This window comes from Mustelus asterias, chromosome 2 (assembly GCF_964213995.1).
Source record: "Mustelus asterias chromosome 2, sMusAst1.hap1.1, whole genome shotgun sequence".
Lineage (NCBI taxonomy): Eukaryota > Metazoa > Chordata > Chondrichthyes > Carcharhiniformes > Triakidae > Mustelus > Mustelus asterias.
Window position 1 is genome coordinate 77,743,077 of NC_135802.1, and position 15,141 is coordinate 77,758,217.

At 41.5% G+C, this 15,141-nt stretch overlaps 1 protein-coding gene across 1 annotated transcript in view; it reads right to left on the reverse strand.

The window, feature by feature from the left end:
• Positions 1-1,061: 1,061 nt before the first annotated feature.
• The window catches only part of calcr (calcitonin receptor), a 304,999-nt gene continuing 290,919 nt past the window's right edge, over positions 1,062-15,141 (reverse strand). Inside the window, exons 14-16 of the mRNA XM_078237649.1 lie at positions 13,716-13,934; positions 12,317-12,358; positions 1,062-1,960 (exon numbers count right to left, since the gene is read on the reverse strand). Coding sequence (XP_078093775.1) covers positions 1,739-1,960; positions 12,317-12,358; positions 13,716-13,934 — 483 coding nt within the window. The 3' untranslated portion in view covers positions 1,062-1,738. The remainder of the gene's footprint in view (positions 1,961-12,316; positions 12,359-13,715; positions 13,935-15,141) is intronic.

Sequence of the window (15,141 nt, forward strand, 5' to 3'; positions counted from 1 at the left end):
AGATTTGAAGAAGGGCACAGGAAGGGAACAACAAGGGAATGCAATGTTGCAAGGAAAAATCTCAGAAGATGCTCAGTTCTATCCACTTCCCTGTATATCCCAGAAACCTGGATAATAAAGTAAGACCTGTGGAAGAAAATATAGGCTTTGAGATGTTAATGCGAAGATCTATATTAAAAGTTCCAGGTAGATATCATAACACCAATGAAGAGGTGCTTGAAATTGAAAGAACAAAAAGAACTCTAAAAAAAATCTAGAAAAGAAAATGTCAGTATTTTGGCTATTTGACTGGAGTTGAAAAGCTACGGAGATTTCTTCTGGGGGGCAAAGTGCAGGGCAGCAAAAAGAAGGCTCAAGCTAGGCATGGTTGGATGATGGTCATCACAGATGGTTGCACAATCTGCTGCATTGGACTTGAGGACGGAGCAAGGCAGATGAGCGTGATATACCATGACAATAAATCTCCTCGTAGGACTAACTACAAGCAGCAGCATCAGCAGCAGGGAACCTCAGCAAGCCACCTGCCAATTGGATGTGGGTAGCCAATTCAATTAAGTGGCTAACTAAGGGCTACTTCCCATCTCGGTCCTTATTTGGTGTTGGAAGGAGCCACTGCCATGTTGGGAGACCACTAGGTAAATCATGGTTACCTCTGAATAGATTCCCAGGCAGGGGAGACCCTCTTGCATGGCTGCTCCATGGCTCACAGATAGATCCCTTGAGGGTGATGGTGCTGCTACTGGAAGCTGCATCCCCCTCTCTGATTGCTGGTCTCCTTCCCTGGCTCTAGCATAGTAAATAAAAAAAACCTACCTTGTTTTTGAGAGTACCTCAGGATGGAGTTATCCTCTTTTTCTTCTTGCAGCCTCAGCAGCAACTCCCTCTATTTGTGGTGCTGCCAAGGTTGCTGAGCTGTTGGTTCCCTGACTGGCAGCTCTGGAAGGTGGTACAGATGGGAGGGCGGGGGGGGGGGGGGGGGGGGGGCGGTCTCAGCAGTGGCCTCTTATTTGGCTGCTACAGGTAAAATGACACCCAAGGTCCTGCCACCTGAGCGTGTGGGGTCAGCAGCCACTTTCCACCTTGTGGCAAGTGTGCCTTTGTGGCAAACTGTTGTCCAGTGAAGAGCCGCAACACAAAGAAATATTTTGTGAATTAGGAACACCTGTAGGTTTGTAAAGTAATAGCAATTTCAAACTAATAGAAATGCAAGAAAAGGCAAAAAAAAACTTGAATCTTCAAGGCCTCTTAATTTTTACGAGGAACAAAACAAAGCCAACAAATGAAATTCAAAGCTATAAATCAACTGCTTGGGATCAATAACGTGCTTGGCTTAGATTTACTACACACCGCCCCAGCGTGCTAACTTGCACACCAGCTTGGCGTTTGCTTATAGTCTGCGATCCTGGTGCAAGCTCCTTGAATTCTTCTTAGCCGCACTTTAGTGATGGGCCTTGCTTTATTAAATGACTCGCAGCCATAGAAATGCCACACGCATCAACCAACAGCTCCATTTTCCAGTCAGGTTTCTGAAAGTTGTACTGTATGAAATATTGCCACATCTGTCTCGCCTGGCCCCATGCTCGACTGCAGCTACCACAGGAGTGTTTACTTTCTTTTTCCTCTTGCTGGGTTCAGCTGTTGATTTTGGAGACCGATGGTTGATACTGGAGTCTTACGTTTTAATGGGTAAAATGCAAATCACTTGTTTTATTTTGTTGTTGTTTATTTTCAGGCCAAGTCAAGCGTGTGTCTCTTTTGATTTCAGGGTGATAATTTCAGACTCCTCCACATATTTCCCATTTAAATGTTCACTATTGCTGTCCTGGTGATACAGGTAAACAGGAACCTCTGTGATGGATGTCGCTGTATATGAGGTTGAGCGCATGGAGCAGTGTTCGCGACGTCGCTGGCCCAGCTGCATTTTATATTGCATCCACTGTCTCTTCAGTGCTGCCTGCATCTAAAGGGTTGACATGAACGATGAAAATTTATTATTTGTTTGACATTATAAGATCTGGGCTTTATGTACGTTAATGAAAGCAGTCTTAGAAGTATCTAGCCTTAAAGTCCTCTGGCGCTGTTTCAAAAATATCCTGCCCTAACATCTCAGACAGATGAAGTGGCACTGGAGGCTCATGATGTTAGGCATCATGGTATGGCAGCACAGTGGCACAGCGGTTAGCACTGCTGCCTCACAGCGTCAGGGACCCAGGTTCGATTCAGGCCTTGGGCGACTGTTTCTGTGGAGTTTGCACATTCTCCTCATGTCTGTGTGGGTTTCCTCCCACGCACCAAGATGTGCAGGTTAGGTTGATTGGCCATGCTAAATTGCCTCTTAGTGTCCCAAGATTTGTAGATTGGTGGGGATTAGTGGGGTAAATACATCGGGTTATGGGGTAGGGACTGGGTGGGATGTTCTGACGGAGAGTCAATGCAGAATTGATGGGCCAAATGGCCTCCTCTGCACTGTAGGAGTTCTATGAATCTATGATCTGCCCCATTTAGCATTTGTTGCTTGACAACACTTTCTTGGGTGGTCTCTGATGTGGACAGGGAACCTGAAATATGACAACAGCATTTACATTTCGTACATGGCCTCAGATGTGACATCAGAAATGTGGCTTCTATTGTTTTCCTGGGCTTCTGGTTGGCTAACCCAGTAAGAAGTTTAACAACACCAGGTTTTAACCTGGTGTTGTTAAACTTCTTACTGTGTTTACCCCAGTCCAATGCCGGCATCTCCACATCATGGCTAACCCAGCACAGTCCAAGAGAAAACGGGTGTGACAGGTTGTGAGGACACCCCTTTTAGATTACATGAGCTTCGTACTAGCAGCAGGGGTCCACCATAAGTTTGAAAAGGCACCTGGCTTAAGCTCTTTAGGAACAGAGGTTGGAGTATTTGGCCGGAATTTTACCACCCCTCATGCCATGGGAATCGGAGTGGGCAAGGGGTGGAACATGGGAAGGTCCATTGACCTTCGGTGGGATTCTATGGTTTCGGGATGAGCAAGGCCCTTAAAGTCCTGCAGAATGTCTCCTGGTATAGAAGTCAGGAACAAGCTGCCTGCACCCTGCAGCCATTTAACATCCTCCAGGCTGTGATTTGGCTTGAGGTGGGCCGTCATCTCCCCCCCCCCCCCCCACATTGGAGAGGGAGTCCTGTCTCAGAGAGCTGTGAGCTAGTTAAATGAACTTCAGGTCTCTTGTCAAAACAGCACCACTGGAAATGGTGGCCATTACTGGGATTCAGTTAATCACCTGAAGAGAAGCTATGAAACCCAGACAGAGTTAACTCTGGAGACTCACCTGAGACCCCTTGAGGGTGGAGGGGCCTCTGATGGGAACAAGTTGCCTGAACTGCAGGAATTAAGTCCCCTGCTGGGCAAGGCTCACCCAGTTTTACGAAGCGGCCTAGAAACTTGCATCTGGTCTCCCCCACTGTGGCAAAATCCCAATGGTAGCAGGATGGGCCCTTAAGCAGTCAATTAAATAACTTCAAATGGCCTACGAATGAGGGACTGCCCCAAGCTTCCCCTGCCAAGGGTTCATAACAGGGCATTGGGTGAGGGCTGCTGGGAGATGGGTATGGAACTGCTACTATGCACCCCATTTTATGTTCCCTCAACACCCACCTAGCATCCCACTGTTGAGGGATGGTAATATTCCAGCTTTTGTGTTTCTAAAGGCCTGGGTTGGGAGCAGAGGGGTAGGTGAATGGAGAAAGGTATGAGCCAGTACCTTATACATACATTAGTTTTGTTCTTTTTCTCCACATTTGCTACATTGTTAAACTGCTTTACAACATTTTCAATTCTTTCTAAATCGTACATCAATTTCTTGCATTTGAGGAAGGTTTCCCCCAGCCTGTAAAAACCTGGATTATTTACCTTCAAAAAAGCTCAGAGAAAAATAACAGAGTCTGTGAATTTGAGTTGTAACTTACAAGCAGAGTTGCGGAAATTAAATTATCATTTGAGGAAAGATTGAGAAGGTCTTTTAATTACTATAAATACTGATTTAGAACATATGGATTGAAAAGTAATAAAAGTGAAACGAGAGATGAAGGAAATTCTTTTGCTCCGAGTTTGATTCTGTTAATTAAAGTTCAAAACAAGTTCAATAAGTATCTGACTGAAAACCAGGGCCTCAAGTTCTAGACATGGGAGTAGTCTGGAAGCATTAGGTAATGAGATATGGTGGTTGATTTTAGTGTGAGGGTCCAGTGTGGAGAAAGGCTTTCTCTGTACAGCATGGCAGATCAGAGTTGAATAGTGGCGATGAATTAATATTTTGGAGTTTTACCTGAACACCTGGCAACATCTTTGTCAAGAAGTTCCCTCAGGAAATGAAAAGGGAAGGAAGGATTCATGATGAGGTAGATTGTTGATCGTTTCTTGAAGAAGGTTGAGCTTAATTTTCTGTTCTTGAGGCATGCAGCCTAACATTCCTATTTTCACTAATTTTACTGAAAAAGTAGACGTGGTATTTGCAAAGTCAGAAATTTTGGTTTACTTTTTTATTTGCCTGCATAAGGAGCAAGGTGAAAATAATATACTGGTGGAGAAAGATTGCTCATCTAAGGCTGGGTTTATGTGAAAGTACAGTAAGAAGTCTCACAACACCAGGTTAAAGTCCAACAGGTTTATTTGGTCGCAAATACCATAAGCTTTCGGAGCACTGCTCCTTCGTCAGATGGAGTGGTCTCTGTTCTCAAACAGGGCACAGACACAGAAATCAAATGGCATCAGCCGGCATCTCCACTTTATGTGAAAGTGACATTCCTTTTGCTGAGAACTGTCATAAATAAGTTAGTAGGAAATTTCATTAGAACTCAACCCCACTGTTTTTGGTAAAAAGTTTCAATAGGGGGTGGTTCGACCCCAGTAGCTGACACATCGAGCAGAAAGCAATATTCTGCATGCACATTGTGTCATAATGGAGAAGGCAATGCTTGAAGCGGACTGCCAAAGTGTTCCATTCCTTTCCAATGACATTCTCCAGCTTGATGAACATAATATTTCATAATAAAGTGTTTTGTCATTTATTCATTCCCCAAATGCTTCTTGTTCATTACTGAACTGTTTCTTTTTGCTTTTTCCATCTGTTTCTCATTTTCTCTTTTACAGCTAAGCCACTTCAGAAGGCATTAATAATTAATCATACGTTGGGAGATTGGATTCAAATACAGAGGTGGCAGATACCCATTAGTGAACCATTGGGATTTAACAATAATTCTGTAGCTTCCGTAGTCAATTTTTTGTGCTCGCCCACAGGTGAGCAAATTTGTTGAAGTAAATTCTCATAAATTACCATGGTGGGATTTATACTCGCATCTTTCTTTCTTATTACTCTAGTATGATAACCACGAGGCTATCATCCCCTAGTACACCTCATTTACTTTCCAAATGCTTTCCTCTCAATCTTTAAGTACTCTTCCTTCATTTCCAATTGCAGCTCATTCATTCCTCAAACATTCAATTTATTTTCCAAATGTATTTTAATGCCTTAGTGTTTCTTATACATTTGCCAGTTGTTCTTCATTTATTCTTCAAGCTTATTTATTTATCTATTTTTCCACACTCCCTGTGACATATTTCACAGCCACGGGGGCAGCCTGTTATTGGCCAGCAGTGGGATCAGCAAATCCTGCCGCTGTTGACAAGGATTCCCATTCTATTTACCCCTCCCCCGCCTCCCCCCACCCCCACTGCTGGTGTCCTGGAAGATCCCACCAGTGGGAACGGCTGAGAGAAAGGATAGTTTAATCAGGACATCTTGTGGCACAGTGGGTAGCATACCTGTCCCTGAGCGTGAAGCTCAGGTTCCATTACTGTTCCAGGACTTGGTGACCAAGGAAGATGCATTGATTACATGGCTGAGTTGAGTATCAACTTATTTATCCTTCCAGCTCATGCCAAAGGCAGGCGGTAAGAGCAGGACAGACTCCTGGTCAGCCATGTGATGGAAAGAAGATTGGAGCCTCTACCATCAGCATTCATAGTTGTCCGACCAGTGATAGAGGTTGTAGCACTGTAGATTGGATCTGCCCTTGGGCAGAGAACTGAAGAAGTTATATGTAGCATTCTAACAATGCTATATGTTGATATAGCATTATAACAATGAGATCCAACAATACACTTCTTCCCCTTATTTTGTTCCACAAATAACACTGCAAAAGATTTTACTCCCATTCCTACTCTGAGTATAGCTTCCCAAGATAATAGCATGTTATGGTTCATTAATGGGAAGATCATTACAAGAAAATTATCTGATTTGTCACGTAGCAGGGCATTAATGTAGAATTTTTAAAAAAAAACTTTAATATCTCTGAAAGTGCAGAAGGATAGAAGTAGTACCAAATAACTTTGCTTCATTCAAGTTTACTCTTGTGTTTGTCCCACATGGTTGCAAGATTGGGACTTTTGTTAGATGAATGCATAACATATTCATTTAACAATCCTGTAGCCACAACTTTAAAGTTAAAATAGCAGATGGATAAATCACGTAATTAGCTGCTGATTTATCAACAATAATTTCTAGCTTATCATTAAGGGCTAAAAGTATTACATAGTTAGGACAGGTACATAGACTAAGCTTGTATTCCCTCATGTATAGAAGTCAATCCAATGATTTCAATTAGGTGTTTAAGATGATTAAAGGATTTGATAGGGCAGATAGAGAGAAATTATTTCTGGAAAGTCCAGACAAAAGGATGTATCCCTAAAATTAGAGTTGGCTGTTCAGGGGTAATATCATAAGGGACCTCTTAACACAAAAGATAGTGGAAAACTTCTGGAACACCATCAGCCAAAAACTGCTTAAATTGATCAATTGAAAATTTCAGTTTGATAGATTTTGTTAAGTCGGTATATTAAGGTTTACAGAATGATGTGAAGTTCGGTAAAGATCATGTATGACCAGCTAAATGGAAAAACAGACTTGAGGGTTTTACTATTGTTGCTATGTTCTGACTATTTTACAATAACACCTTCTGTTTCTTTATCAACCCTCATGCGGAGACACATCCCAAATCATTTCAGGGGGCAATGGACACTGAGCAACAGGAAGAAAATGATAAACAGGAGTTAGGGGTCAGTGATGGTGCAGAGCACTGTTAATTTCTGTAACGTGCACTGGGGACATCCTGAGCTTGTGGAAGATGCTATATAAATGTAAATCTATTTTCCAGAAAACAACAGAGCATTCATTAGATTAAAAACAGGGTGTGAGAGATTGGGACATGGCACCTAAAGTCAGTCACCAGTGGTGGAACAGATAGTGCAGGAGCAGAGAATAGGTTAAAGATTCAAATGAGCACACAATTAATGTAGTGACAGGCTTTGTTTTATGTTAAGATTATGGTATGATTAATATATATGTACACCTCAATACTTACCTTGCCCGAACATTTCATTTGGACTTCTTCATATGCTATGCAGACTCTTCAGTTTATATTGCAGAATCATGCTTTCAGTTCAGGTTCTGTGTTCTTTATTGTGCAACATTGACCCAGATCTTCCGACCCCTGGATAGTTTGATTCCGAACATGCCCCAATGATAAGCTAAGGGTGGGATTTTCCTCTCCCTCTGTGTTGTGGTTCGCGGTAGCAGGAGATGGCGTGCCGTTCATTGGCAGCGGGGTCTTCTGGTCCCACTATGTCAAAGGGGTTTCCCATTGAACGCACCCCTCACTGCTGGGAAACCAGCAGCAAGAGTGCGCTGTCGGCAGGGCCACAAGATCCTGCCAGTATGAATGGCAGCAAGATTTTGGTGTTGGGGAAGTATCCCATATGCTTCCCTAACCACTTTATCTACCACTATTTATTTATTACTTATTTTTCTGCACTTCATAGAATCCTACCATTTATTGTGCATTCCCTTGCCATATTTGTCCTCCCCAAATGCAACCTCAAAATTATCGAGATTTGATTCTGTTTTGCACTTTTCTGCCCATGTAGCTATTCCAAAGTGCAGAAAAACAGAGAGAATTGTAGAGTACAGGAGTGCATGTGCACAGGTACCTGAAGGTAGTAGGACAGGAAGATAAGGTGGTAAGAAGGCATACAGGATACTTTCCTTTATTGACTGAGGCTAAAAGTCTTATCGACTAAGAGCAGAAAGCTAATGCTAGAACTGTATGAAATAATAAGTAAATTGCAGCTGGAATACAGTGTACAATTCAGGTACAGGAGGCTCTGTTAGCACTAGAGAGGGTACAGAGAAGATTTATGAGATTGTTGCCAGGCACGAAGAATTTTAGTTATGAGGAAGATTAGATAGGCTGGAGTTGTTTTGTTTTGGAATAGAAGAGATTAAGGAGAGATTTAATTGAGGTACATAAAATAATGAGGGCCTGGACACAATCAAGAGGGAGGGCCTATTTCCCTCAGGAAAATAACCAGGGGGTAGGTAATTTGTGGAAGGATTAAAGAAAAGTTAAGTTTTTTTTTCACCCGGGGCTGGTGGGATCTGGAACTCACTGCCAGAAAAGCTGGTAAAAACACTTAGATTGTTGACATGAGGTGTCATCACCTGCGGGGCTACGGAGCAAGAATGTGGGATTCGGCTGGATGGTTCTTGGTTGACATGGACTCACTGGGACAAGTGGTCTCCTGCTGGACCATAAATCTTTCTCTACTTCAATGTTTCTAATAATAATAAGCATCTAGAATTCCAAATCTGGACACCACATTTTAGAAACGATGAGAAGAATTTGGAGAAGGCACAAAAGAGATTTACTAGAATGGTTCCAGGGATGAGATTGCAGCCATGCCTGGATTGGCAAAGCAGTGGTTCTTCTTGGAACAAAGAAAGCTATGAAGAGATGTAATAAAGGTATTTAAACTCATGATAGATTTAGACAGAATGAAAAAAGAGATATTTTGCAGTAACTGAAAGGTGAACACCAGAGTGCAAAGGAACCAGTGGCAATATGAGAAAAACCTCTCTGTGCAATGAGTGGTTAGGATTTGTAATGCCCTGCCTGAGAGGGTATTGGATACAGAATGATAACCTTGAAAAGGGAATTGGATAAATAATTGAAAGGGAAATATTGCAGGGCTATCAGGTAAAAGTGGTGGCTGGCGGTGGGGGGGGGGGGGGGGCGGTGGGGTTGGGGGGGGGGGATGGTGGTAGGGGCTACCTGGATTGTTCCCCAAAAGGGCTGAAATATACTAAGTGGACCAAATGGCCTCCTTCTGTGTTATACTATCCTCTCAACCAAACTGCCAATTCTCATATCATCTGCAAATTTCTTAAACATTCCCCTTATATTTAAGGTTAAATAATTGATATGTATCATTAAAAGCAAGTACTGATCTCTCAGAACCCCACTGAAAACAGCCTTCCAAAAACACACGTCAACACATTCCTTGCTTCCTGTTACTGAGCTAATCTTGGATTCAACTTGTCACTTCTCTTTAATCCTGTGTCTTATAATTTTCTGATCAGCCTGTCATGTGATAACTTGTCAAAAGCCTTGCTAAATTCCACGTAGACAACATGAAACATGCTACTGCCGCTGACCTTCTTTCTTACCTCCTTAAAAATCCAGACGGATCCAGATTTGGGAGTCCTAATTATTTATTTGTGGGAACACATTTCTCCTGAATCCTTTCTCCCTCCTCCTTGAATATCTCAATTTTTACTTTCAAGTATCTTGTTTCCAGTTCACCATTGCCAAAACCACTCCTCAGCATACTAGCATAGGAGCAGGATAGGTCAATTGGCCCTCAAGCCTATTCCACCATTCAATAGGTATATGGCTGATCTGACTCTGGCCTTAACTCAACTTTCCTGCCTGCCGCCCATAACTCTTGATTCTCTTGTAGATCAAAAATTTGGCTGACACAACTCTCTGTGGAAAGAATTCCAAAGACTAACAACACTCTGAGCAAAGACATTCCTCTTCATTCCATCTTACATGGAAGACCGCCATTTAAACTGGTTCTAGATTCCCTACTCGGGGCAACAACCTCTCAGCATCTAAACTATTAAGCACCATCAAAATCTTTTATCTTTCAATTAGGTTTTATTTTTCTGAAGTGAATGGGTATAAGCCCAACAAGTCAACTTCTTCATCTTGGGAATCAACCTGGTGAACCTTCTTTGAACTGCCTTCAATGCAAGTATATACCATAACTATACATGGTACCCGAGCTGTGGTCTCACTAATGTCTTGTGCAGTTGTGGGAAGTTTTCCCTCCTTTTATTTTCCATTCCCCTTGCAATAAAGGACAATATTCCATTTGCCTTCTGAAATACTTGCTATACCTGCAGGCTAACTTCTTGTGATCCATGTACGAGGATACCCAGAACGCTTGTATTGTAGCATTCTGCAGTATCTTTCTATTTAAATAATATCCTGTTTTTCAATTGCCCCCAACAAAGTGGACAACCTCACATTTTGCCACATTATGCTTCATCTTCCAAATTTTTGCCCACTCACCTAACCAACCTACATCTATACACTTAACCAATCTGTATCCCTTTGCAGACTCTTTGTGTCCTCCTCACAACTTGTTTTCCTACATAGTCTTCTGAACTCCAGAGACTAAAGGCCCAATTTACTTAGCCTCACATCATTGGACAACCCTCTCATCCCAAGAATCGATCTACTAAACCTTTGCTGTACTGTCTCCAAGGCAAGTTTATCCTTCATAAGATATGGAGCACAAAGTTGTACACAGAACTTCAGATGTAGTCTCAATAAACCTCTGTACAATTGTAGCAAGACTTCCTTATTCCTTTCAATTTCCTTTCCATAAAGACCAAAATGCCATTTACCTACTTAATTGCTTGCCGTCCCTTTTGTGTTCCTTGTTATGAGTACACCTAAGTCTGTCTCAACAGTAACATTTAAAAGTTTCAGAACTTTTTAAATATACTTTGCTTTTCTATTAGTAGGTAAAGGTAAAGTTGCCATTGTCCCAGATAACCAAAGGTTGCTCTCCCCTTTGAGGGGAGAGCTGACTGGTGGCGATTTAACCTGAGGATCACTACACCTCAGGGGAGGGGCAAGGTTGAGCAGGCAAGGCCCTCATGAATAACCTCAGTCAGTACAGGAATTGAACCCGCACTGTTGGCATTGCTCTGGCACCACTAGCCAGCTTTCCAGCCAATTGAGCTAAACTGACTCCTAGCAAAGTGATTAACCTCACACTTCCCCATATTATGCTCCATCTGTCACCTTGTCCACTAAGTTAGCCTGTCAATATATCCCTTTGCAGTCTCTTTGTGTTCTTCTCATAGCTTACATTTCTCTAACTTTCTATCAACAGAAACCCTAGATACAATACTGTTGATCTCTTTGTTCATGTTGTTAATATAGATTGTAAATAGTTGAGTCTCCAGAACTGATTGTTGCAGCATTCAGCTGGTTACAGCCTGCCAGCTTGATAATGGCCCAACCCATTGCTTTCTGTCTGTAAGCCAATCTTCTATCCATGCTAATATACTACCGTGAACTCCATGAGTCCTTAACTTATGTATTAATCTTTTGTGAGGCACCTTATCGATTGTCTTTTTGGAAATCCAAGCATACCACATCTACTGGTTCCCCTTTAACTGCCCTATGCATTACATCCTCAAAATTTGTCAAATGTGACTTCTCTTTTGTAAAACCATGTTGACTTCACTGTCACCCCAGGTCCCTGTGTATTGATAGCAAGATTCTTACCTTTGCTTTCTAATCTCTCCATCTTTTGTCCCTAAAGTTCCCACACATATCTGACCCTCTAGCTTCTACTTTTCCCATTCCCTCAGTTCATTAATGGCAGCTGTTAATTCAGTCGTTCCAGACCTCTGGAATTCTCTACTCATTTCTCTTTTCCTTGATACCTTTTTCACTGCTTTAAAAACCTTCCTCTTTGATTGTACCTTCCTTTTGCCATTTATTTCTCTCTATTAAGGGTTTCCTTAAGCTCAATGTCCACAATATTCTTTTTCTCTTTGTTGATAATGCTGTGAGATGCCTTTCTGAATGCATGGAGAACTTTGGAAATGGAACGAATTGTCTAGTTATTTCACTTGCACTGTATTTTGGTAACAATTTTTTGTTTTGTGTTACATTTTTAGACCACTGTGACTAGAAGGCCAACACAATGCATTACATCCAGCAGGGTTCTATGATACATTTGCCTGGCTGGTGTAAAATATTCAGGTGTTCCTGCTTATTGTATCTTTATCAGCATACAATTCTTCAATTTATTGCAGGAAAGCACTATTATAAACTAAATATGTAATAACTGCATATGCACACTGTAATGGATGTGGTTCCCGATGCATAGACTTTAGCACCTCTCTTTGTACTTACCTCTCCATTAAAGTAACAAAATATGGTCGCCACTAACAAACCCTGTGGGGAAACAAAACTTGCATGAATTAATATGCACAAAAATACATTATGTTGAAGCAAAGTAAATTAATATAACATTATCCAGTATGTTTCCACTAGTGGGAGAGACTCAAACTCAAGGGCACAACTTCAGAGTGAAGGGACGCTCCTTTAAAATGGCGATGAGAGGAATTTCTTCAGCCAGCGGGTGGTGAATCTGTGGAACTCTTTGCCACAGAGGGCCGTGGAGGTCAGGTCATTGAGGGTCATTAAGACAGAGATAGATAGGTTCTCAATCAATAAGGGGGTCAAGGTTACAGGGAGAAGGCAGGCTAATGGGGATGAGAATCATATCATTGAATGGCGGAGCAGACTCGATGGGTCGAATGGCCTCATTCTGCTCCTATTTCTTGTGGTCTTATTTTGAATTGGTATAGCACCCCTAACATAGTAAACCATTCCAAGGTGCTTACTGCCCAATTACATACCAAGAGCCCATCATTTTCCAACTGTGTTTGTTGCAATCACTCAAAAAGTTACATTTTATCATAAAGCAAACATATTTCCTGGTGTCTTTAATTGTTTCACTGCCTTTTGGCTGAACAGAATAGAGGAACTTGGGAACCTATGTTTCCAACCTAAATGCTGCCAGTAACACAGTGAATATGTTAATCTGGTATTCATTACCCGCGGTGAAAAATAAACCCAGATGTTACTAGACAAATATAGCATTGCCAATAATTTATTGTCCACCCAGCGGAAAGTTTGAGATGTTTTGTTTCTCAATAGGAAAGACTTGTTAGAAAAGAAAGTCGACCTCTTTTCAGGGCCAAAACCAGATGTGAGGTCACTGGAAAATCATGGCCGCATTTTGTCAAAGAATCCGTGAAAATCACGCAACCCTGCAAAAACACGCAGGCCTTCCCTCGTGAAAATTATCCATGTTGACCTCTTCAACTAACTCCTTAGCACTGCTTCCAGTCCACCCTTTCCCTGCTCCTCCCCATTCCTACTATTAGTCTTGGAATGGAATCTTGCTGCATATTACAGGCAGGAATTCGAGTGGTAGTTTTGCCAAATCATGATTTTCTGTCTGTAACATGTACCCGCATCGTAGGAGACTGGAGCAAACTAGAGTAGTGAGGGGCAAATTGGGAAAGATTGGTTCTGTGAATTGGAATGTGAATCAAGCAGAGGGAAAGGAGGGGAGTAGAGGGTACATTGTGAACCTGTGTAAAGACAAGAGTTGTAGCGTGGCCCCAAGTAGGCTGTGGGATTGTAATTAGGACTAATTTAACACAAATTACATTGCTATGCACATCTAAATTCCATTCAACAAACTGAAAACATGTATTTAGAAAGCAGCCCAGTGGCGTACCTGGTAATGCACAAATATGTGCATAATATAGTCATAGATTTCTCCAGCAAGTCGGTTTTCTGGTCTCCAAGGAATAATGACAAACTGAATTCCCAGCAATGGCACAAGTATTAAAGTTGCTCTGACAGCCTTCATGTACATATTGGTTTCTGTGCGGTGTGTGTCTCTCAACTTGGTAACCAGGACACGCACTATGTTAAGCAAGAAGAAAAGGTTCACCTGCAAATGACCCAGAAGCAATTCTCAATCAGTAAGACAATGAGACAACGGTGAGACTTGAGACAGATCCAGATTACAGGTTTAGGTTTTGACTGATGGTGTTTTATTGTTTGCAAGAAATAAACAGATTTGTTTCTGGTAGAAGGAGATTCTACAGAAGTACTTGGCTTAGTGATATTGAATATTTTGTTAAAAATGCAATTGTGAAAAGCAAATATATACAAGCTTAAGTATGATAATATGAAGAAATATCAAGAAAAGACCACCTGCCCATCCATGTTCCTCCTATCTGTTAGACAGTGCAAGCTCATGTGTTTAGGAAGGTTGTACTGGTAATGCCAATTTCTGGAAAAAGGCAAAAGAAAAACAAAAATACTTATTTCCTCAACTCCCTAAGGCAACCAAACAAGTGCCAGGAGATTATTGATGATGTACCAGGAGGTAAGCTCAACCAAACATATTCACTTATCTAAACATACTAGAGAAAGACATGAATTGGCCATGTTTTCATGCATGAGAAAGTAAAAATATTTTATAATGATAAAATGTTAAGATTGTAAGGGTGTGGTTCAGAATTAAACCTTTACTGTGGCAATTAAAGTAAAGAAAGCCTTGATTTTATATAGCGTCTTGCATGCCTCCGGGCATTCCAAAGCACTTTATAACCATTGAAATACTTCTTAAACTGTAACCAGTGTTGTGATACACAGTATAATACAGTGTAAACACAGTGGCCAATTTGTGCATAACAAGCTCCCACGAACAGCTAATAGATTAGATAATCTGTTTTAGTGATGCTGATTGAGGAATAAATATTGGTTCGGACAAGAGGGATAACTCTTCTTCAAAATTGGGGAATGGGTTTTTTTACATTCTCTTCTGAGAGAGACAGAACCAAAGTTTGACCTGTCTTCTGGAAGTACATCGAACAATGCAGCTAGCATTCCCTTAGCACTGCACTGGAGTGTTAGCCTGGTTTTCATTCTCAAGACTCTGAAGTGCAACTTAAACCCAAAACCCTCTGACTCAGAGGCAAGTTTGCTACAAATGGAGCCATTGCTGATACTACTAATAATGTGTACATCTATTCAATTATATTTGGAGTTTGTGGAAACACTATGCAGAAATTTCCCTCAGCAGATTCACTGAATGGGATGGAATTGAAGATATCTATAATCCATGGTCCATTGTGAAAGGAGTTATCTTA